General features: G+C 51.5%; 1 protein-coding gene across 1 annotated transcript; it reads right to left on the minus strand.

The window, feature by feature from the left end:
- Positions 1-18,640: 18,640 nt before the first annotated feature.
- On the minus strand, positions 18,641-25,033 carry SHISA2 (shisa family member 2). The gene is made up of 2 exons (XM_081214770.1): positions 23,783-25,033; positions 18,641-20,824 (listed from the first exon to the last, which is right to left on the minus strand). Exons 1-2 carry the CDS (start codon positions 24,111-24,113, stop codon positions 20,271-20,273), a joined length of 885 nt encoding a protein of 294 aa, XP_081070896.1. The 5' UTR covers positions 24,114-25,033; the 3' UTR covers positions 18,641-20,270.
- Positions 25,034-25,762: the final 729 nt, after the last annotated feature.

Here is a 25,762-nt window from a genome sequence, read left to right on the forward strand (position 1 = left end):
TCTACTCCCAGGCATCAGACCAAGAAAAACAAGCTCCCAAGATTAGCCCAACGGCATTTCTCCCGACCTGGCTACGGAAAGGAGACCTGTTCGTTTTAAAAGTCGGGAACAAAGCGTCAGGTGGCTTTGATTTACAGCAGCAAGAGGAAGAAGAAAGTTGAAGGAATGGCGCTATCCAAATAACCCTGCCCAGGAAACCGAGGGGTCAAGAGAGCTTATCGAGAGGCTTTCACAGGCCAGCTCGACAGTGTTGAGAAAGAGCCAGAAGGAGGAGGGACGCCTGAAGATCAGGATGTGAACCCACTTCCGAGGGGACCGGAGCCGGTCGTATTGCTAAAGACAGCTGGGCGTGCAGCTCCAGGTAGATCAGTAAACACCAGGTGCAGAACTGAGAAGGAAAAATCTGCCCTGTCATATAGTCTCCCTCCTTCCAACGAGATCCCTGCACCTGGGAACACTTTTTCGGCTTTTCACTAATAAACTCACTCCAAGCCCTGACGGTCTTGCCCCGCCCCGCCCCTCCCGCGGCGCTGAACTGGGAGGCCTGCTGGGCCACGGCCCCCAGCGCCCCCCAGGGCCTGCAGCCGCAGTGGGCGCTGCGTCCGTCCTGGGCTGCTGCCTGCGCGTGCCATCCTTGCCGCGTCCTCCTCACGCAGGCAAAGCCACATGCTCTCCTGTCTGCTCTCACACCCGTGCTCGCATCGCTGAAAGACCGTTTGCGCCAGGAAGGGTTTAATCTGTCTACGCAGAGAGAGGGGGGCAGTGGAGGCACGTTTAATTGGCTCCCAGCAGAGCGGGCGGGGCGGCGGGGAGCTTTTTTATAGAGTCTGGGGGTTCTGTTCCCTCCCTCTAGAAGTGTTACCATGTTCACATCCTATGAACGTCCTCTGGTTGTTAAATTACAGCAGCGCAGAACAGTGGCGCTGGGTTCCCTCCTGGAGCGAATGCAGATGAAGGCCATTTTCCCGGTGTTTTTAGGGGGTTTGGAAAATGTAGTGATTCGTGGCTTTAATCAATCCGTTGACTGGTGTATGTCTGCACAAACCTGTTTCAAATAAATCTTTTGTTAAAGTAAATGATGGGACCCTGCTTTATTTGTGAATTTCTTTCCCACTAAAAAGCAGCTACTGCCATAGGGACTCCGGACACAGAGGTTTTGTCAGCAGGTACTTTGGGTCTGTACCTGCATACATGCATGCTCTGCCCGCCAAGCTGACAGCCTGGAAATGCTGTTAATGGCAGGAGTGCAGGGGGATCCGAATGGCAGATGAACAGGAGCTCGGCTGCTCTGAGGCCGGGGCCCCTTTGTGAGAAGGGGGCCCGAGGGCCGCTCTGAGTCCGATCGATCAGGCAAAGGGACGAACTGTGCACAGGAGGCCTTCTCCCTCAGTTCCTTTATTCCCTCTGGTTCATCCAATTTCCCTGCAGACTGAGATGTGGGAAGTTCAGATTCCGTTGGCCAGCGTGCAGTCACAACACTGTCATCGAACGGGGTCAGAACACGCCACCCCAAGACAGGCCGCTTTGGCAAAATGATGATTTTGAGCTGAAGGCGCCTGAGAAGTAGCTCTGCCCTCCCCTTTCCACCTAAAAGCAGGTCCTAGCATCCCCGTGAGAAAGGGGCCCTGCCTGCACCAGGAAGAGAAGGGTGTTCTCACCACCAGAGACAGGCACGGACCCAGACAGACCACCTTCTGCAACAACCCTGATCTTCCACGAGCTTCCCTGCCACTGCCCCCCAGTTTGCTGCCACTTAGCCCAAGCCCCCTGGGTCACATCCCACAGTCTCTCTTTGTGTAAAAAGGTAGATAAGCTGCTGGGCCTAACGGCTTTTTTAGGGTCTTCATTTTCCTTCTGCAGACTCCCACGTACACCTACAAATATTAAGTAAATGTGTATGCTTTTCTCCTGTTTATGTCTGATGTCGGTGAATCTCTTAGACCAGCCGCAGACCTGAGAGGGCAGAGGAAGTTTTCCTCCCTCACCTTATTTCAAAAGAGTGTGGGGCTTCCCTGGTGGCGCAGTGGTTGAGAGTCCGCCTGCCCATGCAGGGGACACGGGTTCGTGCCCCGGTCTGGGAAGATCCCACATGCCGCAGAGCGGCTGGGCCCGTGAGCCATGGCCGCTGAGCCTGCGCGTCCGGAGCCTGTGCTCTGCAGGGGGAGAGGCCACAACAGTGAGAGGCCCGCCTACCGCAAAAAAAAAAAAAAAAAAGAGTGTGAAGAGACCTCTCGGGTTCCCTGTAGGCACAACATGTCATGTTCGCGCAAGAGTCCACAGCCTTGGGGCTCCCTGGGGTGCACAGTTCACACCGCGGAGGCCACGTGGAACCTGGGGAACCCGGGGTCAGGGGGAGCTGAGGGCCCAGAAGTTGGCCTTGGAAGCGTAGAGAAGGGGGTGTCCTCACTGGAAACCGGCCTCAGGCCCTGGCTTAGGGCAGCTCTACGCTTCCCAAGGGTGGGGGACAGGAAGGAAAGAGAGCCTGGAGACGGCTCCCTGCAGAGGCTTAAACCCAAAAAAACCTCTTAATTGCCCACTTCAAATTTATTAGAACTTCCCTCAGCGGACTGGTTCTGAGACAGGCTGGGAGCCGGGCAGAGGCCAGGCTGGCACCTGGACACACGTCTCCTCCAGCAAGAAAATACAAAGAAACTCTAAGGGACTAAAAATAACTGCACACACGCACAGTCCGGGCAAAGTATGGACAATAAAATACAAAAAAGACCAAAAAACCCAACTGTCAATTCTGAAAAGCCGAGAGCAAAAGCAGGGTACTGCGCGTGCCCCCTGCACTCACCACCACCAAAGGGGCGGGCAGACCACCTAAGCCACGCCTCCAGCCCGACCCCTGGACACACCCCTACCTTCTCTCCATATAAGGAACAAGTTCGCCCCTCCCTCGGGGAGTGAGCAAGGGCACCTGTTGCTTATTCTCGCTCCCCTCCCCCCGCCACCCGGGCTGCAGCAGGGGCCCCCGTAAAGCCCTGCCTGAATTCCTTGTCTGGCCTCTGATCAGTTTCTATCGATTGCGGAAGGCCAGGACCCCTGGCCGGTATCAAATCCTCCCAAACAGGCCTTGTCCCCTGAGAACTGAACTTGGGCAGCCGTCACCACCTTGGTGGCCACATCTCCAGGCACATCAGGGACGGGAGGCCAGCCGCACTTCCAGGCACAATTCTGCAGCTTTTCCTCTGCTCTACATAGGCCTGCACCCCCAGCAACCCGCGCCTATTTTTTCAATCACACAAAACAAAACAATTTAATACAATCAACAGCGAAGTGTTAAATTCCGACCTTTGCCATCTCTCGGTCGTGTCTACAAAATCTGCCTTTGCCACTGTGCTCACCAGCATGAACTTGAACCCCTGAGGCCAACGGCAGCTGAAGACAGTGTGCAGACCCTACATTTCTGCCTAAGGCAACGTCCTCTAGGGCAGTTCTCTCTCCGAAAGAGACTCAGGATACTTTGGAAAGTCATTCAGATTCTGCTGTGTATTTTCTAAATGTTTATGCACGATACACATAATTCGAGGGATTGAAGTGTGGTCAGAGGAACACGGCACGTGGCAGGAGCCTGCTCCAGCCTCTAGTATCTTCCGCCTACATTCTTTTCCATGTAGGAAGCTTTCAAGGGAATTTTCCAGCAATTGTTGAAAAGCCAAGCAGTTGATGTGCCTGGGACTCTAGGTGGAGGTCTGGGACTCTCTAGGTGGAGGTCTGGGACTTTATCTTTTCCCAGAGGAGGAGAGAGGAAAACCCCTCCACCTACCAAAGCCAGAAACACCAAATACACAGTCCAGCTCCTAAACACTAAGCTTTCGCTTATTTAAGGTAGGCCACACACATAAACAGAATGACTTAAAATTCCTGAGGCTTGGCCTCAGAGCACTGTCTTGAGCTGCCTCTCTTTGCAGTGAAGGGTCCTTGACCTCAGACTGCAGAGCGATGGATGCTGAGAGAAAGGGTGCAGGGCTGTCCTGAGAGCCACAGCCTTGGCCGGAGCCCTGAACGGGTCTGTCCCAGTTTCTACAGAACTGCTGTTAAGAGTTGTTTACGAAGTTTAATGCTACCTGTACTCTCTCCCCTAAAGAACATGTTTTGATTTGAAATACTCTTAATTGCTGAGAAGCTCCTCCTGATTTTCTTCCAGCAAAACAATTGTGCGTATATTACATTTCATTTAATATAAAGCCCTTCTGCTGACCTGACACCTCGCCCACGGCCAGGGGACAGGTGATTGTCCCGCCGTTTCCCAAATGGCCCTGAACGGAGGGTACGAATGGCTGGTATGAGCCGAAACTGACCAGCCCTTCAGCTGCAAACGAAGTCACTTTTTTCCCTTCCCAGTGTTCTTAAGCGAAGCCACTGGAGGCAAATGACTTGCAAAGGTGGCTGCGGGAAAAGCCCGTGAATTTGTTTCAATATTATATTTAAAACTGGATGGGGGGGGGACCCTCCCGCTTCAGTAAAAGAAAACACCTCCAAGCAAATGTATTTAATACTTTAGCTGGAAAACGTTTTATTGGAATCCTGACCAGCCCCACTGGGCTCGCTGAGGCCCCGGGAGCTGGGGGCACATCACCACTACCTGCCCCGCGCGTGAGGGGGCCCCGGGGCAGACGCACTGGACGCTTCTGGAATCGCGGGGACACAGCGTGCGCACAGCCTGGTTCTGAGGGAGGGAATAAAGGCGACACATACGTCCACGAACACAAAAGAACAAAACCTCTTAACCTTGAGAATCTGGCAAAGCAGCTCCGACAGCGCCACGAAGGCATGCGAGGGCTGAACCCACTGCTCGCCTCTGGAGACGCGAGAGCCCCGCTTCTGGCAACTGCGTGCGCAGGGGACACGGCTCCGGGCCCCGTCCGTCCCAGCTGACCCAGACAGCTGGTTGAGAAGCCGGGGCCTCTCGGAGGAGGCTGTGGAGGCCCCGGCGTCCCGGGAGTGGCCCCAGCGCTCAGGGAGCGGCCCCGGCCGGCAGCACAGGGGGAGAGCCGGGGCCCCGCCGTCCACGTGGGCAGCAAGGCCCGCTAATGACCTCGCGCCCAGCCGTCCAGGGGCTTCGGCCTGCGGGGCCGTCACGCACCCTGCCTCGCTGCTCCTGGGAACAGGAGCCGTCTTCCCGACCCCGGAGAGGAGCTGGCGACCCAGACCAGGTCCCCGCCTCTCGGAGCTCATCTTCCGGGGGAGTGACAGACACGGGGCGAGGGATGCAGAACCCGACACCTCGGCCCGCGGCCCAGACGCTGCCCCGACAAGACCACCCAGCTCCGCGGGCTCGTAACAACCCCATTTCCTTTCCCACGCTGTGCTGGCTGACATGCAGGTGAGGGTCTGGTCAGGGCGCAGCGTCCTCCGGAGCACTGGGGTCCGCGGAGCTCTCGGGTCCCTTCGATAAAAGGTCTAACGTCGCCGAGAGGGCTTCAGGACCCCATCACCTCCCACGGCCCCCCTCCGAACACATCCCGCGGGGAACGCTGTGCTCAGTCCCAGCCGAGGGTGGCCGACCACGCCGGGGCCAGGTCCCGCCGTCCCGCAGATGGTTTAGTCTCGCTCAGCCAACGCCACTGTCCTCCTCTTGTCAAACAACCTCTGAAACCTTCTGTAACTGGACGTCCCCATCGGCCGTACAAACAAGTGACCAGAGAGGGAACAAGAGTGTCCCTTCCCCACCCGATGGCCGTCCCTCCGTTCGCCAGGGAATCAACACCCCATCCAGACCTCTGGCCACCCAGGCCGAGGCCCAGCCAGCTTCCCTGTGCGCCCTTCCCCTCCCCGCCACCCCCAGGCCTACGAGCCTCCCGTCCTCCGGGCGGTTCCCGTAGCCTCCCCTGGGGCACGTCCCAGACAGCAGTGCTCGCAGCCCGTACCCACAGCCCCGGGCCCCCAGGCCCGCACGCCCTGCAGTGAGATGGATTACAGGCCCGAGCCCCATCCTTCCAAGGCTACCGTGAACTCCCCTGACCCCAGAAGCCTGTGCTACAGGCGCGCACGGTGCCGCTGGTGTGCTGCGATAACCTGGACTAGGAATCAAAGCCCTGGGCTTCAGAAGCCTGGCCAGTTACCGCCTCTGTGACCTCGCGCAAGTCGCTTAACCCCCCTGAACCGCAAGTTCCTTGCCAGCAGGATGGGGACCACGATCCCTGCTGACCCGCCGGCAACGGTGAACAGCGCTGCGGGCTGCACCAGCACTGCGACGACTCGACTGCCCGTAGAGATGCCGAGACACTTCCACACCAGTTGATAACTAGCCACGTCCCCTGTTGGTAAAGCGTGATGGGTACCACACCATCACCACCTCTGGACCTTTCCACCATCCAGCAACTAACAGGTAATACCCACCGGGGGTGGGGCGTTCCTGACCCTACAAGGCACTTGTCCTTTATGACAAGTCCATACTACTGCCCATCAGACTGATAGATATTCTTAAAATCACATCTGGTTGTGAGACTCTCCACTCACTCAGTCTAGAAGCATGTTCCACACCCGCTATGAGCTAATGATGCAGACAGATAAAGCATCCAAAACGCTCAGCCCAGTGGAGGGGACAGACATGTCAATAAACAGAATGCAGTCGATGAGCGTTTTGGTTATGTTAGGGAACAAACCACTTCAGAACTCGGTGGCTCAAAATAACAACAGGTTCCTCAAAACTTAAACAGACTTACAGTACGACCCAGGAATTTCACTTCTGGGAATATATCCAAAAGCACTGAAAGCTGGGACTCAAGCTGATATTTACACACCCAGGTTCACAGCAGCATTATTCACAATAGGCAAAAGGTGGAAACAACACAAATGTCCAGCAAGGGATTAATGGATAAACAAAATCATCTACCCATACAATGGAATATTAGTTATCCTTAAAAGGAGAGGAAATTTTGACACATGCTACAACGTGGATGAGCCTCAAAGACACTACACTAAAAAATAATCTAGATGCAAAAGGACAAATATTGTATGACTTTATATGATGTACCTAGAATAGGCAAATTCACAGAGACAGAAAGTAGAAGGGTGTATCAAAATACCCATGATTGGGCTTCCCTGGTGGCGCAGTGGTTGAGAGTCCGCCTGCCGATGCAGGGGACACGGGTTCGTGCCCCGATCTGGGAAGATCCCACATGCTGCGGAGCGGCTGGGCCCGTGAGCCATGGCCGCTGAGCCTGCGCATCCGGAGCCTGTGCTCCGCAACGGGAGAGGCCACAACAGTGAGAGGCCCGCGTACCGCAAAAAAAAAAAAAAAAAAAAAAAAAAAAATACCCATGATATTTTCCCACAGAACTAGAACAAATAATCCTAAAATTCACATGGAACCACAGAAGACCGCAAATTGCCAAAGCAATCTTGAGAAAAAAAGAACAAAGCTGGCAGTATCACTCTCTCAGACTCCACACTATAGGACAAAGCTACAGTAATCAAAACAGTAATGGTACTGGCACAAAATCGGACACAAAGATCAGTGGAACAGTACAAAGAGCCCAGAAATAAACCCACACACCTATGGTCAATTAATCTATGGCAAAGCAGGCAAAAATATACAGTGGAGAAAAGACAGTCTCTTCAATAAATGGTGCTGGGAAAACCAGACAGCTACATGTAAAACAATGAGATTAGAACATTTCCTCACACCATATACAAAAGTACACTCGAAATGGACTAAATATCCAAATTTAAGACCTGAAACCATAAAACTCCTAGTAAAGAACATAGGCAGAACACTCTTTGACATAAATTGTAACAATATTCTTTGGATCCTAAGGCAAAGGAAGCAAAAGCAAAAATAAACAAATAGGACCTAATTAAAGATTTTGCACAGTAAAGGAAAGCAGGCACAAAATGAAAAGACAATCTACAGAATGGGAGAAAATACTGTAAATAATACGACTGATAAGGGGTTAATATTCAAAATATACAAACAGCTCATACAACTCAATATCAAAAAAAAAACTGATAAAAAAAATTGGGTGGAAGACCTAAATAGACATTTTTCCAAAGAAGACATACAGATGACCCACAGACACATGAAAAAAATGCTCAACATCGCTAATTATTAGAGAAAATGCAAATCAAAACAACAACGAGATATCACCTCACATCAGTCAGAATGGCCATCATCAAAAAGTCTACAAATAACAAACGCTGCAGAGGATATGAAAAAAGGGAAACCTCCTACACTGTTGGTGGAGACGTAAACTGGCCTAGCCACTGTGGCAAACAGTATGGAGGTTCCTCGAAAAACTAAAAACAGAGTTACCATGTGATCCAGCAATTCCACTCCTGGGTATGTATTTGGGGAAAAAAATGAAAACACTAATTTGAAAAGATACATGCACCTCAGTGTTCATGGTAGCACTATTTACAACGGCCAAGACATGAAAACAACCCAAGTGCCCATCAACAGAAGACTGGATTAAGAAGATGTGGCACTCACCCGCACACACACGCACGCGCCCGCACACACACACACACAATGGAATATTACTCAGCCGTAAAAAAAAGAATGAACTATTACCATTTGCAGCAATGTAGGCATACCTAGAGAATATTATGCTTAGCGAAACAAGTCAGAGAAACACAAATACTGTATGATATCACTCATATGTGGAATCTGAAAAATAATACAAATGAATGTATATGCAAAACAGAAACAGACTCACAGAGAGAACCAGTGGTTCCCAGTGGGGAGGGGGGAGGGGCACAACAGGGGGAGGGGAGTAAGAGATATTTACAGACTACCATGTATAAGCTAGATAAGCAACAAGGATATATTGTATAGCACAGGGAATTATAACCATTATCTTGTAATAACTTTTTTTTTTTTTTTTTTTTTTGCGGTACGCGGGCCTCTCACTGTTGTGGCCTCTCCCGTTGCGGAGCACAGGCTCCGGACGCACAGGCTCAGCAGCCATGGCTCACGGGCCCAGCCGCTCCACGGCATGTGGGATCCTCCCGAACCGGGGCACGAACCCGTGTGCCCTGCATCGGCAGGCAGACTCTCAACCACTGTGCCGCCAGGGAAGCCCTGTAATAACTTTTAATGAAATACAATCTAAAAATACTGAGTCACCAGAAACTAATATTGTAATCAATTAGTCAATCAACTATTCTTCGATAAAAAATGAAATAAAGTCTTCCCCAAAAAACGTGGAATGTGGTCGTCAGGGTCGGGGTGAAAGGGGTACAAGGAGTATTAAGGGTACAGAGTGTGAGTTTGGGAAGATGAAAAACTTATAGATGGTGGTGAAGGTTTAAAACAATGTGAATGTACGTAATGCCACCGAACTGTACACTTAAAATGAGTTAGAATGGCAAACCGTATGTATATTTTACCACAATTTTAGAGAAGAAGAAAAACAACAATCATTTCTTTTGCGCTTAAATCTGTCAGTTGGGCAAAGCTCAGCAGGAATGACCCACCTCTGCTCCTCGACGCCGGGCCCTCACCTGGGACGACTTCAATGGCGGGGCGGCCGGCGTCTCTATCTCTTCACCCTGTCTCTGGGCTTCCCTGGTGGCTTCCCCGCGTGGTCTCACCTTGTCACCGAACCAGGTCCATTTGCCCGCCGCGTCAGGAGCCACAACACGTGGGACGCCAACGTTTGCAGCAAAGAGACGGATTACTCGTAAGCCAGCCAAGCGCAGAAGCTGCACGACAAGCACAAACCCGCTCGTGGGAAGGCGAGGGGGCGGGGGTACTTAAGGTATGAGAGACGAAGACGCAGGCGCCCTGGGCGCGGGGGCGTGGAAAGGGGATTGGGAGAAGGTGCGTCGTCGCGGTTCTGCGCAGGCGTAACTAGACTGCGGGCCTCTGCGCTCCAAGCCGCAGGCCCGGGGCACGAGCTCAGGGCGGGGCTTTGGGGCCTCTCACTTCCAACAGCCTCGGAGCCTGTAACCCTCACGCATGCCCCCTTGGAGGGTCGGTGGTCCTATCCAGTCTTAACAGGCTCCGCGTGAATTAGACACAGCTGACTCCAAGACCCTAGAAAACACCTTGTTTAGGCTCCGTGCCGCATGGAGGACACGCCGGTCCTCTGTAACAATTCAAACGACCTTGATTGGTGAAGGCAGGTTACAGGTGAAATGCATCTAACTGTTACCCGCGGTTTCACTCTCATCACAGCGAAAGGTCATCTGCGGCAGCTCAGGCGTCCAAGAGACAAGAAGTAGAAGCTGCGCTAGGGCCCGGGTCTGGAGACGGGCACGGCATCACTTCCCAAAATGCCGTCGATGCAAAAGCCACCAAGCCCACCCAGATGCCAGGGGAGGGGGCTGACATCCCCCGCTTCTCCATGGAAGAAGGCGTTTCAGAGAATTTGTGGCCATTTTTACTTCGGCACAAGGTGGAAGTGAAGTGTGTACAAGGTACTGAAGTACTGTGGACACAAGATGCCTCTCTGGGGATTCAGGAGCCTTTCCAGGGAAAGGAGATGATCTCCTCCAGGATGAAGTAATGGATGTGAGAACATCTTACAAACCATGAATTGTTCCACCAATGCCTGATCAATGACAGTAAATGCTGCATTAAGACTAAGGCTTTGCAGCTGCTTCCCAGTTGATAAGATGCAATCATAGACCTCTCACCCTCCTAAAGTCATTACGGGACGGTGGGCGGCTAACCCAGGAACACGTGTAGCCCGCACGTGAAGAGATGTGCGTGCCCTTCAGGAACCAATTGCTCTGTATTCCACACAAGGCCACCAACGTGGCACTGTACGCCGCCGCCATATGCAGTGCACTCCAAGGGGAGTTGCAGTCATGAGCTTCCATCACGGCCAATTCATCTTCTGCTTATCGAAGTGAAACGGGGCAGGACCCTATGATCTATGCCCCCCCATGTCCTCAGCCTGCTTTTTGTCTGTGGAAAAACTTTACCCAAAGAATAAGTTTAATCAGAGAAGTGAGAAAATGCAGAAACAAAGCAAAGTAGTCAAATAGGACAAAATAATAATAGTTTGGGCAGTAAGCAAAGTCAAGGGACCTTTAGTTCCTCCTTAAGGGCTACAGATAATATTCGGAGCCCTATCCTGTGAGCTGTCTTATAGATACTGAAACCCTCACCAGGTGGAAAAAGTTAACTACATGATGACCAGACGGTAGCCATGACAGAAGCTGCCACAATTCCGAGAACTGGCTTCAAGGAAATGGGAACATACCGACCCTGGAACTGCAGACTAACTGTACTTAAAACAATCAAGATGACGCTGATCAGACCACCAGTGACCAACTTCAAGATGACTGTCAGAGCTGACTGTTGTTTTCTGCAGGTAGCCCCTCCCTCCGTCTATAAAAGCTCTTGTCCACTGGTTGTCAGTGGGGGCAGTGGGCCTTCGGACAGGAGTTCACCCTCCCCCACTCCACCCCGGTTGCCAGCCTCCAAAATAAAGCAATCTTTCCTTTCCACCAGCCTGAACTCTTTATTGGCTTTTGAGCAGCGAGCAGCCGGACCCCACTTCCGGGTATAGTAGAGAATGTGTGTGGGTTCAAATATCATTTGTCAAGCACAGTTTTTTCTTATAACCACATTGTGAAAAAGACAAGATGCCAAGTCAAATGAGGTTTTCGTACTTCTCAATAAATGATTGCTGAATGAATATTGATCCTCAGACACTCAACGAGGAGTCTTTTTGTTCCAATACACCTTTCATTAGATATAAAACTTCTTAACACTAAAACTAATAGAGAAATACTTTACTGGTTAAAAAAAGAAGAAAATGAAACTGTCACTAATAATCAAAGCTAGGAAAATTCCATTCCAGATCACCCTTAACCTTCCAATGTATAATTAGGAGAAACTGTTTTAAGATGGCTCTGGCAATTGCAAACTTTAGCCAGCCTCACTTGGTTGTGTTGGACCAAATATTTGGAGTCAACCCGTGACTAAAATCTAGACAGAGCAAGAGATATCCTTCTCGCAAAGGTCCCTATAAGAAGGGTCCAAGAATAAAGCAGATAGGACGAAAGTTCCTGTTCTATCTCAGGCATTGTTAACTGAGCAGCTATTTGAACATTTTTGTAATCAAAGAAAATTCTGTGTGCGAGTCCACGTAATGCCTCCTTATATCAGACAATGTATATACATATACGTGTCTGTAAATATATATGTGTGTATATTCAAGTTTATAAATGGTATTGCCTTGGCCTAAGGATACCTCCTATTAAATTCCTTTTGAAGTATGTGAAATCTTTATGTCCAATTATTTCTTTCTACCTCTGCAGTTAATAACGGCGTGTGTAGTGTATGCGGGCCCTGTACTAGGGGCTGAGGTGCTGTTCATTGATGAAGAGGTCTTGGGTTCTCTCCTCAAGGAACTCACCACCCCAGGGGACACGCCCACACTAAATGTAGTCCCAGGCAGCGTGACACAAGGGTACAAGCCAGTGCTATGGGGACGGAGAACAAAGAGGTTCACACTGAGCGTGGGAAAGAGGGCCAGAGGACAGCACTGTCCCCGCCCCGCCCTCCAGCCCTTCCGGCCCCGCAGCCCGATGTCTAAGGAATATGGGAAAAGCACAGGAGCAAAGGAACCCAGCAGAACGCGGCCAGGTGCGGTTTTGAAGCAGCCCCCGGAGCCACTCGCGTTAGGAAGCTGGGTGCGGGCACGGCTGCCCCGTGGGGAGAGGTGGCCTGAGTCCCACGTTAAGCAGCTGGAGCTCAGAGGGGCCCCCGGGGTCGTCACGCACTGGTCCGGGACGGGAGAGGGCTCTGAATGCCACTCTCACCGCCTCCAAAGTACCCTTGCTTCCAAGGAGTGTGCTAGAGCTGCTCCGAAAGGGACGCCTGTGAAGGCCACCCGCCCCCCACCCCGGCCGGGGGAGGCCCCCGAACTCGCCTCCGACGGAGCCTTTAGTCTCATTTCCGCAGTAGGATGGGACGGACGTGCTGCTTTAAGTTCAATCACCGGCGACAGACACAACCGTAGCGAGTAGACTGACAGGTTTGCAACACACACGTCAGAAAGGTGAGGAAGATCTCAAGAGCCACTGGAGCCGCAAAGCAGCGTCTCCCTCCAGAGATGCCGGTTCCTGACCCCTGGCCCCTCCCTCCCAACTCAGCCACGTGAGCCTGGGGGGCTGCACAGCCCCTCCCCTGGGCCTTCGGGCCAAGACTGGGCTCTGCCAATAGGGGGCACTGGAGGGAACCCGAAAGGCCGGGAGCAGAGGGCGAGGCCAGGCTGGCTGCTGTGGTCAGTGCCCACCATCCCGGCTGTCACCTGGCAGCAGCTGGCACCCAGCTCCAGGTTTGGGGGGTTTGGAGACACATTCCTAGAACCAGCCTCCTTGTGTCCCCCCAGGCACCAGTCCACAGGTGCCCCCTCTCTGAGCATGACAGGTCTTCAAGCTTCTAGATTCCAACACCCCAATTTCTTCCCTTCCTTTTGGCCCTGGGGTAGTAACTGCTTCGGGCAGGCAATGACGCTCTCTCACTCTCTCTGTCACCTCAGCGTCCCCTTTTGCGGTTCCAGGCCTCTCACACCTGTTTAACCAATATTTACACAAATTCTCTCTGTTAAAAATAACTGGTGTGACAATCGCCATATCTACTAAGGCAAATGTACAAATGTATCTTATGACATAGCAATTCTACTCCTGGAATCCCACCCAAGGGAACTGAGTGCTTATGTTCCCCAAAAGGCACGTTTAAAAATGTCCCTAACTGCATATTTCTAACAGCCGCAAACTGAAAATAACCCAAGTGTCCATCAATAGTAGAGTCGATAAAAAATTACAGTATATTCCTAGGGTTGAGTACTACACAGCAGTGAAAAAGAAAAAACAGCCCCATTCAACACTGGTCACAACATTGAGACACGAAAGAGTACATACTCTGTGATTCCATTCATACGAAGTTCAGTACAAGGCAAAGCTAATCTATGGTGACAGAGAACTTTTCTTCCAAGGGCGCTATCAAGTAGATTTTTTCTCTCTCTTGATCTGGGGGATGGTTCACTGTGATGTACATTTAAGATGCATGCGCTCTGTGGTGAGGTTATAATTCAGTAAAAAATTAAAATGTTTCAGTCCAGCTTCCGGACTGAAGCCTGACTGCTTCAGAGCGACAGCAAGTGGCAGAGTAGGAAGGCCTGGTAGGAACCGCCAAGCCTAGAAGAGACACGGGAGGAGAGACAGCCTGGGATTTCACAAAGCAACAGTGGCACAGAAAGAAGGCAGGCGCTCAGGGGACAAAGAGCGGGACCGTCTCCAGGGTCGGAGAAAGCCAGTTCCGTACAAGTCTGCTGGGCAACCCCAAGACACAAGAAATGTAGACTACCCTAGGTAAAATTCATTAGTTGTTGAAACAAAAGTAAGGGAACTCTCCTAAGCTAGTTCTCTTATAAAGAGCTATGAATATATGCACATATATATTTGACATATTTTGTCAATGTTATATATTTCTCTATGTTGAGCAGGTTAAAAATATCTGACGTTATATGTGTATCATAAAAACCTATTGGATGCCACCAGCTCTGTGCGATGCTATGTCCTATGTCCCCACACCAACCCTAGGAGGTGGTGTTAATCCCCTTTTACAGAATTCACACCGATGTTCTGAGCCCGGAGAGCCCTCCTCCAAGGCCACACCACCGGTGGTAGCAATGGGTTCGAACTTGGGCCCATCCATCTCCAGGGTGGTTAGACAGAACCAGTTACATCTGCGACAGGGAAAGCTGAGCACTGCAAACAAACTCCGGTTTCAAGATGCCAGTCAGGGGCCGAGAGCGGAGTCATGGATGAGATAACCTCATGTAATAATCATTCCTGTTTCAAATTTCCCTGGGCGCCTTCTGGACACATATGTGTACACACATGTGGCAGTCTTATATACATGTTACAGATGGCAATCAGTCTTCTACGGCTGTTATGTCTACTGAGTAAATAACGTCTTGTGTAACCCATGATTTTTCTAAATGGAAAGACCTGCACGTCAAGATGGTTGAAATTAAGATGCCGGTTTTATGCTTAAAATCGATCTGAAGGCTGCCATCATAAAGTTTTTACCCCTTTTTATCCTCTCTTGTTTAAAAGTTTTTTTTTTTAAACACTAATTCTGTATTTCTTGTTCTTGATTTGAATCTATGTCCTTCAATTTTGGAGTATAAGTGTTGAAGACATTCTGAACATTCAACTGTGAAAAGTAAAATGACCATCACAGCCAACGCCTTACATAAAACTTTGGAATTTTATCTCAAAGTGATTCTGTCGTGGTGCTGTGGGTTATAGTTAAGATTCAAAAATACCTAACATTTTAGACAGCAGGGACTGTTTTCCTAGGGTTTTATTTTTCTGTTTTTCACTGATAAATGATTCTATCCAGAGGACGAGAGGATAAAGGGAAGCAAATGCAAACCACGGCAGGACACGTTTGCCCAGTGGATTGCCATGGTTTGCAGGAAAGGGGGTTAACTGTCGTCTTTCACTCACCCCCTCCAAGGCACTTGAATCACAGTAACATCCGTGTTTTGAATTAAGAAAAACATTTCAGAAGTCAAAGCAATTTTCTATGTAAGTATTTTGGAATGAATGAGCTGATGAACATAGCTCCTCTCTGGCTCTTGAAAGAGAGAGAGAGAGAGGGCGGAAGGACGGAGCTGTCCTCTGGGCTCTACCATCTAAGAAGGGGAAGAAAAGGAGGATTAAGGTTGATGATGAGGAGTGGGGTTCTCATTTGCATGCATGACCCATTCCTCCTTGTGATATTCAGGCGGCTCCTCTAAAAATGCAAGGGCTCTGAAAGTTGAGCCCGAAGGGCGTGCCCTCCCCAGCGGCCAGGTTCCGACCCACTTCCGGGCTCCCAGGCCCGTCTCTGGGCAGGCAGGTCCCAGGGCGTCCGCACCCTTCCCTGGGGTGTTAAAGCTCCTGCTGCCACCCACTCTGGGTCTGGAGATTCCCCCACTCAAGATGATGCAGCTTCCTCGGGCACTATGATTTTGCTCCCGTTCAAGAGGCAGAGGACATGAGCAAAATAGGGACGTGATCACATTTAAAAACTCCCATCCAAGCGCTAATCAGGCCCGACCTTGCGTAGCTCCCGAGATCAGATGAGATTGGGCGCGTTCAGGGTGGTATATAGACTTCCAGACTTAGAGAAGGAACTTCAGGTTACGGGTGTCAGGGGCAGAGGTGAGGACAGTTAGGGAGTTTGGGATTGACAGGTACACGCTGCTACATTTAAAGTGGAGATGGTTCTACAAGGACCTACTGTAGAGCCCAGGGAACGCTGCTGAATATTATGTAACAACCTAAATGGGAAAGGAATTTGAAGAAGAATAGATACATGTATACGTATAACTGAATCACTTTGCTGTACACCTGAAAGTATCACAACATTGTTAATCAACTATACTCCAATATAAAATAAAAAGTTAAACAAAAAAAAGATGTTACGTAAGCAAAAGACTGCTGTGAATCTGCAGGAAACACCTGGTTCACCGGGCAGCAACTCATCAAGTCCAACAGGGTGGGCAGGTGCCTGGGATGCTTGCTTTCCGTCCTGATGACTGACAGGGTCGGTCTGGTTTCTGGGCCTGCAAAACCCCTCTTCCCAGGTCTGCCCCCCGACCCCAGGCACAGGCTGGGAGTAGATGGACAGTGGGATCAGACACCCAGGACTCACATTAGTGCTGCAGTTCTGACAGGCTAGAGAAGGACCAGGCTAAGTTCCTGGGAAGTCACAATGTTAAAAGTCCATTAAAAAGAACCAAACGTATTCCTTTTAGGCACTTAGGAAGCTTAAGCAACTAAAAGCAAGCAGCTGTGCATTAGCTTAAACCACGTTAATGAACAGCTGAGGGCGTGTGGGCTGGGAAGATGTTATGTAAGCAAAAGACTGCTGCAAATCTGCAGGAAACACAGAAAAAGCCTTGGAGAGAAAAAGGGGGGATGAAGTGTGATCGCTGTTACTAGGTAGGGGCCACCCAAGGAGAGAGTGCGGTATTCAAACCTTCTGACCCCCAACTGTAGCACCATTTAAACTTTTCTCCCCGTGTCCAGTCCCTTCGTGAACATCTGCCCCGATCTGCCTCGCCAACCCCGTTCTCACCTTCGTGGGTTCCTCAGGAAATGCTTCTGGAGGAAACTTAAATCCTAACTTGTAACAAAACACGGAGAAAATCCAAGTCACAGAATTCATGGAATAAAACGGTGCAATCTTGAAAAAAAACGAGCTCGAGGTAAATTTAATAGATGGAATATGTCCTTAGTCTCTCCTCCAGGAGGCTAATCAGAAGCGGAAGGCTGGCTTGAAGCTGAGCATCGCAGAGTAAACACGCCGGGAAAATGCATTTATTTCTCTTAATGGTCTTCTCGCCACTTTGGATGTTGATATTCTTGTTAAATTTTAACTTTCCCAGTGGCAGCAGAAGTGATAGGAGATGCCGAGTTTCCGGGCTCTTAGGTGGACACAAAGAACTGGTTCATTCTTCCTTGAAATCAAAGGGTCTGACTTTCCTACACACGGGATACAAAATGCCCCCCGCCCCGAACCATCATGAACCAACCGACACTGAAGGCTTCCATACAGAAGACGTGCAACAGCAAACTATTTTCTATCTGTATGTGCTCCTTTTGTTTTTCCAACAGTTTACAATATTTCTACGGGGTGCACATTACACCTTACAGGTTCTGATTTCCTGACGGTAAGGAAGGTATACCGAAACCAGGTATTTGAACGTTCTTACTTCGTCAACGAAACTTCTCCAGTTTTGATGAAAATTGAAGAGATCCGAGGTTGCTTCTAGGGATGTTACATTTTTTGGAAAGACCAAGTAGACCAAGTGTAAAACTCATTTCATTTATTAAAGTGCACTTTTCCTTGAATCATGATACTGAAAAGAAGTTACACTTAGACAATCCTGTATGGAGAAGCAAGCACTCTCCATCCCTGTGTTTAGAAAAGGCTGCTGAGAACGTCGCAGGGGGGACTCTAGCACCAGGTAAGGGTGGACTAGATTGGGGACTGGTGAACCATGGCCTGATGGCCAACTCTGGCACACTGGGTTTGTACAGCCCTAGAGCTTAGAATGGCTTTTACATTTTGAAATAGCTGGGGGAAAAAATCAAAAGTAGAATATTTTGTGACATGTGAAAATTATATGAAATTCAAATTTCAGTGTCCATCAATCAGGTTTTATTGGAATGCAGCCATGCTCATTTATGTACCTTCTGTGGCTGCTTTTGTGCTGTAGCAGCAGAGCTGAATAGTTTTAGAGACAACGTGCAAAGCCTAAAATATTTACTCTCTGGCTCTTCACTGAAAAAAAAAAGTTTGCCAATCCCAGGCTGGGTGATCTCTAAGGCCCCTTTCACCTCCAAATTCCTAAGAACTTTACTTCCTTAGATAAGCTGGAATCCTCCATCAAAGATAATGTACAGAACACACATTAGCCTGCTAATATAATGACCCCAAAAGAACTGTTTGTTTTGTGCTGTCAACGTTTCCCACAGAGCACGGAAAATACCCACTGACTCGGAACGTACTATCGACTTCACAGGTATCAATCACTTTTAAAGGTACGCTCTTGCTTCTAGAAGGCAACATTTATGATTTTTAGCAAATTTCCCCTATTAACAGGTTTAACAGACCATCTGAAAAATTACCAAGTAGAATGAAAATGAAAAAACCCAACTCCCCTAGGAATTCATGCCATAAAACATTTATTAATAAGTAAAATGATTTTCCCCTGCCTTTGGCTATTAAAAGATTTGATGGGGTATCTTTGTTGATACCAATTGCCAACAATGGTTTTACATTTTTCAGTCATGAGATAGACAGAGATACAGACAGGTGATAGAAAAGGTAGATAGATCATAGACAGATGACCATAGATACAGATATAAATATGTGTAAAAGACCATACCTCACCACCATTTAATTACAAATCTTGGTTTTGCTAGCAGTTGGAAATTTACTTCAACTTGCTTCTTGTAAGGGAACAATACACAAATAAATTCACTTGAATTTCATAATTCAGAAGACTGGTAATTAATACAGCTCTTGTTGAGGACTAAAAGAGAGAGAGGAAAACAAGAACTAACTTTGTGGGGAAGAAAGGCAATATTTCTTTGAAAAGCTCTTCTCAACTTGATAGTCTCTCTTGCCTGAAAAACAAGACATTTTGATAACGACAGTAATAAAAAGCCTATGATTTGCGAAGTAAATCGAATCTGTGGTTTAAATTTCATCCCAAGTCTCAGATTTTGGCTGAGGAGCGATATTAAGTATCTCTCTCTGCAAGCGTTTCTTTGAGCTTTTCTAGGGAAGACAAGAAAATGTTTTATCAGATCCGGGCAGAAAGGCTGACGTTCGTTTATAACAGGAATTACCGGCACTCAGTACTATACGGACACGGAGGTCTGAACACCAAACAGAGTGACACGCCAAGCCATACCACACAGCGAAATTAAGAGTCATCTGGAGAAGGGGCAGGTGACAGCTTATGATTTCAATATGAAAACACTTTATTACTCTTCTCGATGTCAACTTAGAGTCAGAAATTTAAAAGAGACAATCGAGACGGGGCTGAATGGCTTTATTACTACACCATCGCTCTACTTCAAGGTTAAAATAATCCCAGAGTTCTGAAATGTCATCAGTTAAGTAACTATACAATTTCTTTCAGCCTCTTTTTAATGTAGGAAATCACTTTGTAATAAGATCTCTACACAAGGTAAAAAAGCACAAAATAGACCCAAAAAAAAGCACAAAAATAGACAATATATATATATCTTTTTACAATGCATTAAGATGTGCCTGGGAAATACTGAGATCAAGGACTAACCTCAGAGTCCAGATTGGTTTCCTTGTATAAGAATTGTGCTCTTTACATCCCCCCTAAAACCTTGGATGCTTCTTAGAAACTGGCCCAGGTAAAAGGGAGGGAACAACTATTCTGATCTTGTACCAATACAATAAAAAATAAAAAAGAAGTAACAGTAACGAAATAATAAAAACACTTAATCAGTTTACGAAGTTCTTTTGACAGCCACACCTCAAGGGCACTTAAGGGCTCACGTGTGTCACACGACGACTGGCAACCACACAGGCACTCTTCTCCACCATAAATCAATCATGCGCTGGGATGAAACGTGTCCAGAAACGCTAATTTGGAGAAAGATGTTTTCATACAGTTTGGGGGCAAAGCAAGCCATCCAACAGAACTGTGCCACAAACACCAGCGATACGCTGGGACTTCCACGTTGAGAATCCTTCCCAAGCCCACAGCTTCTGCCTTCCTCTGTCTGGTACAGGACCCCGGCCTCCCCTTGGGTTACACAGTCACGGCTGGGTACATCTTCTGTTCGCTGTTACCGTGAGGGAAGGGGGCCTGGATCTGCCTGTAGCCCGTCTGCAACCCGTCCAGGAACGGCGGCACCGGGGTCATAGGCACCGAGTCGTGCTGCACCGTGTACCCCACGAAGGGGGGATGCAGGTACTGCCCCTGGTGGGGCACGATCTGGGTAGCCTGCTGGCAGTTGAGCACGGAGAAGTTTGTGGGCATGTTGACGTATACGTTGTTCATGGTGCCCTCGGGCAAACAACAGTTGGTCTGTGACCTGGTCGGGGGCCCCCGGGCCCCCGAGTTGGCGCTGGAGCTGGAGCTGGCGGCCGTGCTGGACTGGCGGGAAGAGGAACCTCGGGAGGTGCTGGCGCTGGGGATCATGGGGATGGTCTCCACCAGGCGGGGCCCCCCCGGGGCCCGGCTCTGCTGGGGCTCCTGCTTGGGCCGCAGGCATCTGCAGCAGCAGGCGGCCACCAGGGACCCCAAGATGATGAAGGCGACAAACACCGACCCGACGATGAGGAAGGGCACATAGATGGGGACTGAAGAAAAGGAGAGAGACACACTGTGATGACTTCCTGTAAAGACGCAGGAAAAATCGGGGATGGGCAGCGGAGATGGATCAGTGAACAGCGCCGGTACCCAGAAGCCAGGAACCTGGGCCGGGCTGCTGTGTGTGCTTGTCGGCCGCACACAGGAAGCACCGTCCTTTATCAAGTGCTTAGGGATGGGGGGCCGGCGCGCAGCAGGGCCTGCCTACAGGCACCGGGGATCAGCCCCCAAAGCAAAGCTGTTAACACTGACAGCTAGACTCACCAACTGCAACGCTCATGGAGGCAAATACCCAATTTAGCAAAAATATGAGTTTAACAGTTTAAGACTGTTCTAAAATCCCTAGAGTAACGGAACTGCCCACACTTCAGTCTACCCTAACAGTTTGTAGGGTCTGCACAGAAATGAGAGTGGAAATTCTTTCAAAGCCTTTTCTCCCCCCAGAAAATTATTTACATTCCTCGTAAACCTCTTTGACCTTTTTTTCGCAGGTTCTTGTTTCATAGGCAAATAAATCAAAAATTTAGGGCAGACCTTAGTCACAACCATTTCCGAAAAGAGTCTGTAAGGTACAGAGGTCGAAGGAGGGTTTTTAAATTAAAAAAAAAAAACAACCCTCCACACCCACTTGAAAAGCTGAAGGCTGGTCCCTGGAATGTGGGCCTGGCCGGGGGGAGGCTGCCCAGGCAGCAGGTCAGCATGAAACAAGGTACCGAGAAGGACAAGCCTTGACATCTGTTCTAGAAAGAAGAGCCCGCAGTGAGCCAAGGCGCCAGGCAGGACCACGTGGCTGAGGCGGAGCTGTCAGGTCTGGAGTTAGGACACTGGATTCCATGTGAAGAGCCACAGGAAAAGCCCGCAGAGCAAAAAGCAACGGGCATCCTACTTCACAAGGGAGGTTTATTCCAGAAAATAAAACTGTCAAGATAAAAATAAACACTTGACTAAAATCAGCAGCGAGCTCCAGTTTTCAATTATTTTACTTAAAAAGATCTTTGGGGTGCCGTGGGCCTAGCACTACCGGGTTTCAGAAGCTGGACACACTGGCTGATGGGGACCGAGAATCAGGAGGGAGGGGTCTGTGGAATCCCACCCTATATGACCAAGAACCCATGTCTTTTGACGCGTTCCTGCCCATCTCCTTAACTATTCGATTAGATGCCACACGAGGACAGGGACTGGTCCCGCTGGTCTTGGCAAAGGGCAGTGCCAGCACGTGGTCCAGGGAGACGCTCAGCTCTCCCTCGCCTGAAGTCACAGACACGAAACGCCCTCTGTCTGCTAGGGCAGCAGCCGTTCTAATCACGCTCCTTGGACAGAACTGATATTCCTGCAGTCAGTGTTTCTAGAACACAGTACCACACGGAGCCATGGAGAAATGATGCCTTATAAGTAAAGCATACTTTATCAAGTATGTAACCAAAGGCTGACGATTGAAGACTTCATTTTCTAAATTAAAGATACCAGCCTTATACGTTATCAAGTAAACAAATAACAGCTAAGAAAAAAACACCCCCAAAACAGTCTAAGTCCGCATAATGAGTTTTGGGGAGAAATCACTGCTCTCTTTCCAGGATTTTAATTGGAAGACTAAATAACTCAGGGCAGAGAAGGCAGTGTTCCTGGAAACCCTCGGCTCTGCTTAGACATGCACTGTCCTTCTTGAGTGCAGAAGTACAGAATTTTTAGGAAAAAAGATTCAAAAGTGGAATTTAGAAAGCATCCCCACATACCACGGCATCTGGAGAAGTCGGCTGCCTACTGATCTGTCCACAGTCATCCCAACTTCTAGGAGGCCAGCAAAAGCCCAACTTGGCACACAGAGAGAAAGCAGTCAAGCAGTGTGCCCATGGCTCATCCCCCCAGGTTTATTCGGGAGGCCACACACCCCGCTATGCTGCGCTTGCCTTTTAAGACGGCACCTCTTTTGGAATTACCCTCCCTTCTCCTCTTCAGAGTCAAGGCAGCAGCCGACCAGTAGGAGTAGCTAATAAAATGCGTGACTGCAAAGGGAAGGACGGAAAGAGCTGCCTCTCAGCAGCCCCAGCCAGCTCTGTGAACAGGGACCAGCGGGGCCCCGGCTCAGGCGGCTGGAACCCTGGGCTGGGGTGGGGGGTAGTATTAATATAAACAGTCCTCTCCTTCTCATAACGGGCGGAGACGCCCCTCCGGGCCATGTGTGCCCTTCCACCTCCACCCGGACCACATCCACCCTCCCAAACACATTCTGGGCTAGGCCCTCGAGGGAGGGGTCTGGGAGACTAGTGACAAGCGGAGGCAGTGGAACCTATCAAATGCTTTCACGCATTTGTTTCTCCAACTCTAACTTGGGCAATCTGAAAAAATACAGTTAAGGGATCGAGGCCACAAAGAGCAGGGCTGGCACCGCTCTGATGTCACACCTACCAAGTCCGAAGCGGTAAGGAGACCGGGCCGGGGAAGGTGCATCTTCGGGAGGGGTAGACTCTCCCCCGGGGTCTGGTGGAGCCCATCACCCTCGGGAAGGCCCAAGGAGTGGCCTTCCCTCCGAGGAGCCCTCAGGTGCCCCGGCCAGCCCTGTCGCTAGGGGGCGCCGCCAAAACATGACTCCGTCCTCGGACTTAGACCCATGGAGACAGGAGACCCGGGAGGGGGCACGGAGACCCCTGGGCAGGAGGCACGTGGGGCTGGCTGCGGCCCGCCATGCTTTGGATGTTAGGGTTTTTTCCGGAAAACCCAAGCCAAGCCGCTCTTTAGCTGACAGATGGGGAAACTGAGGCCCAAGGCGCTGAAGCGGTGTACCGTTCCACACAAGGTAAAGGCTGCGCCAGGACGCAGGCACCGCCTCCCGCTCCAAGCCCCTTTCCTGAAATCGCAGGCTCCGAATTCCCTCCCCCTCTCCAGGCTGCCGGGTCCCGCCGGCGAGGCAGAGCCCCTTCCTCCCCTCTCTGCTCGCCCTGCCCGCCTACCTGCCGAACCGTCGGGGCCGTCTTTGTCCGCGCGGCCGGCCTCGCCGGCGCCCTGCTGGCGGTCGTTGTCGCAGCCGCCCTGGTCCAGGCGCGCCTCGGCGCTAGAGCAGCAGTAGCGCAGCGCGCAGCTGCCGCAGCAGATGGTGGCGTCGCCGCCGTCGAAGCGCTCGGGGCACTGGAAGCCAATGCGCCAGACGCCCTGCGCGTCCAGCCACCCGTGGCAGTACTCGCCGCTGGCCTGCGCCCCCGCCGCCAGCAGCGCGGCCAGCAGCAGCCGCAGGAGCGAAGCGGCGTCCGGGGAGGAGGCGGCCGGGCGGCGTCCGCCCCACATGGCACCACCCTGGGCGCGGGCGGCGCGTCTCCAGAGGGCGCAGGGCCGACTCCGGGAGGTGGCGGCCCGGCGCCCCGGTCCTGGCGGTGCTGAGGCCGGGACCACTTCGCTGAGTGTCCCTTCCGCGCGGGCCCCCGCCCCCCCGCCGCGACGTCCGGGAGCTAAGCCATGCCCTCCCTCGGCCGGCGGCCCGGCCCCAGCAGGGGCTGCCTGGAACTCGTGGGCACTCGCCGATGGAGCTCTCCGGGTAAGACTCAGAGGGCCCCCGGGGCTGCCGTTCCGCAGCCCCCGGAGGCTTCACCCGCGACGGGACCCTCCCCGTGCATCCCCGAGGGGACGCTCGCTCGAGCCGGAGGACCGCTGGGCGCGCCGCTGCGGCCCCGGAGCCAGGGCGCTGCCGCACAGTTTAAGCCTCGGGGTCCTGCGCGCTAGTCGTGGCTTGTCTCCTGGCCTTTATTCCACCCTCGGGCGGCGAGAAGAGGCCAAGGCGGCGGGCAGCGGGCACAGGGCTCCGGGCAGCAAGTGCAGCGGCCGGCCGCGCTCAGCCTCCTGCGCTCCGAACTCGGTCCGCATGGCTCCGGCCGCGCCGCCCGGGCCGCCCCCCGGGTGCAGCCACCACGTTCCGCTCCGCGGGCCGGATGGTCGATGCTCCCGGCGCACGCGGGCGTCCGGGACGCGGACGAGAACCGACGAGCCCCGCCGGGGTCCCGGGAGCCAGCCGCGGCTGCTGCTGGGCGCTGATCCAGGCGGGCGGCTCGCCCTGCTCCCCTCCTCTGCTCTCCGGCCTCGGCGCGCTCCGTCTGGCTCCCCCTCCCCCCTGCCGCTGCGCCCTGGGTAGGTGCGCACCGCTGGGCGCCTCCCACGGAAGTTTCGGCCCCCGGGGCTGCGGAACAACCCGAGCGCAGCAGCCGCCCACCCGCGCGCCCGGCCCCGACTCGCCCGCCGCGCCGCTGCGCTGCGCTCTTAAGAGGAGCTGGCGCCGCGGGCGCGCATGCGCGCTGGGGCCGCCCCGCCCTCGCCGCCCCCGGGGCCGCGAGCCCTTCACTTTCGGGCGTGAGCGGCCGCGGGCCGTGGGCTGCCGGGTAGAAAGGGCGCGGGAGACAACGGCGCTCGAGCTAACACAGTAACATCAGTAACGGCTATAAGGGCAAACTCAACTTGCTTATTGCAGGTCTTAGGCGGCATTCACAGTTCGGATTCTCACAAGTTCCCAAAGGAGGATGATAACTGCGCTCCATTTACAGACGCTGAAGTTGCCACTTAAACTCACTGTCCCTCCAGTTCCCAGCCCCTGATGTCCAGGCCACAGCCGGTCACTGGCCTGGGGCTGCGTGGTGGGCTCAGGCTTCTACTAGGTGGGGTGGAGACTTGCCAGATTAAGCCGCTGTCCTGATGATCTGTGTCGCTTTTCTTTCTAAATTTGGGCGGAGCGATTTATTGGATTCAAGCAGAAAGGTGCCTCGGCTCCACATTTGGCCCCGATGGTGTAGACAGCTGCGTGAGGAAGCAAACAAGTCTCCGACAGACCAGCAACGCGGCTTTGAGGAGGAGAGATTAATAGCTCCTGCCTTGCGGAAGCTGAAACAACAGGTGCTGATGCTATTAAAGCCGCCGTGATTATTTTTAAAGGATCTGGTGACCCTTCCGAC

The sequence above is a fragment of the Mesoplodon bidens genome (assembly GCF_964165515.1).
Source record: "Mesoplodon bidens genome assembly, chromosome: 17".
In the NCBI taxonomy this organism is placed as follows: domain Eukaryota; kingdom Metazoa; phylum Chordata; class Mammalia; order Artiodactyla; family Ziphiidae; genus Mesoplodon; species Mesoplodon bidens.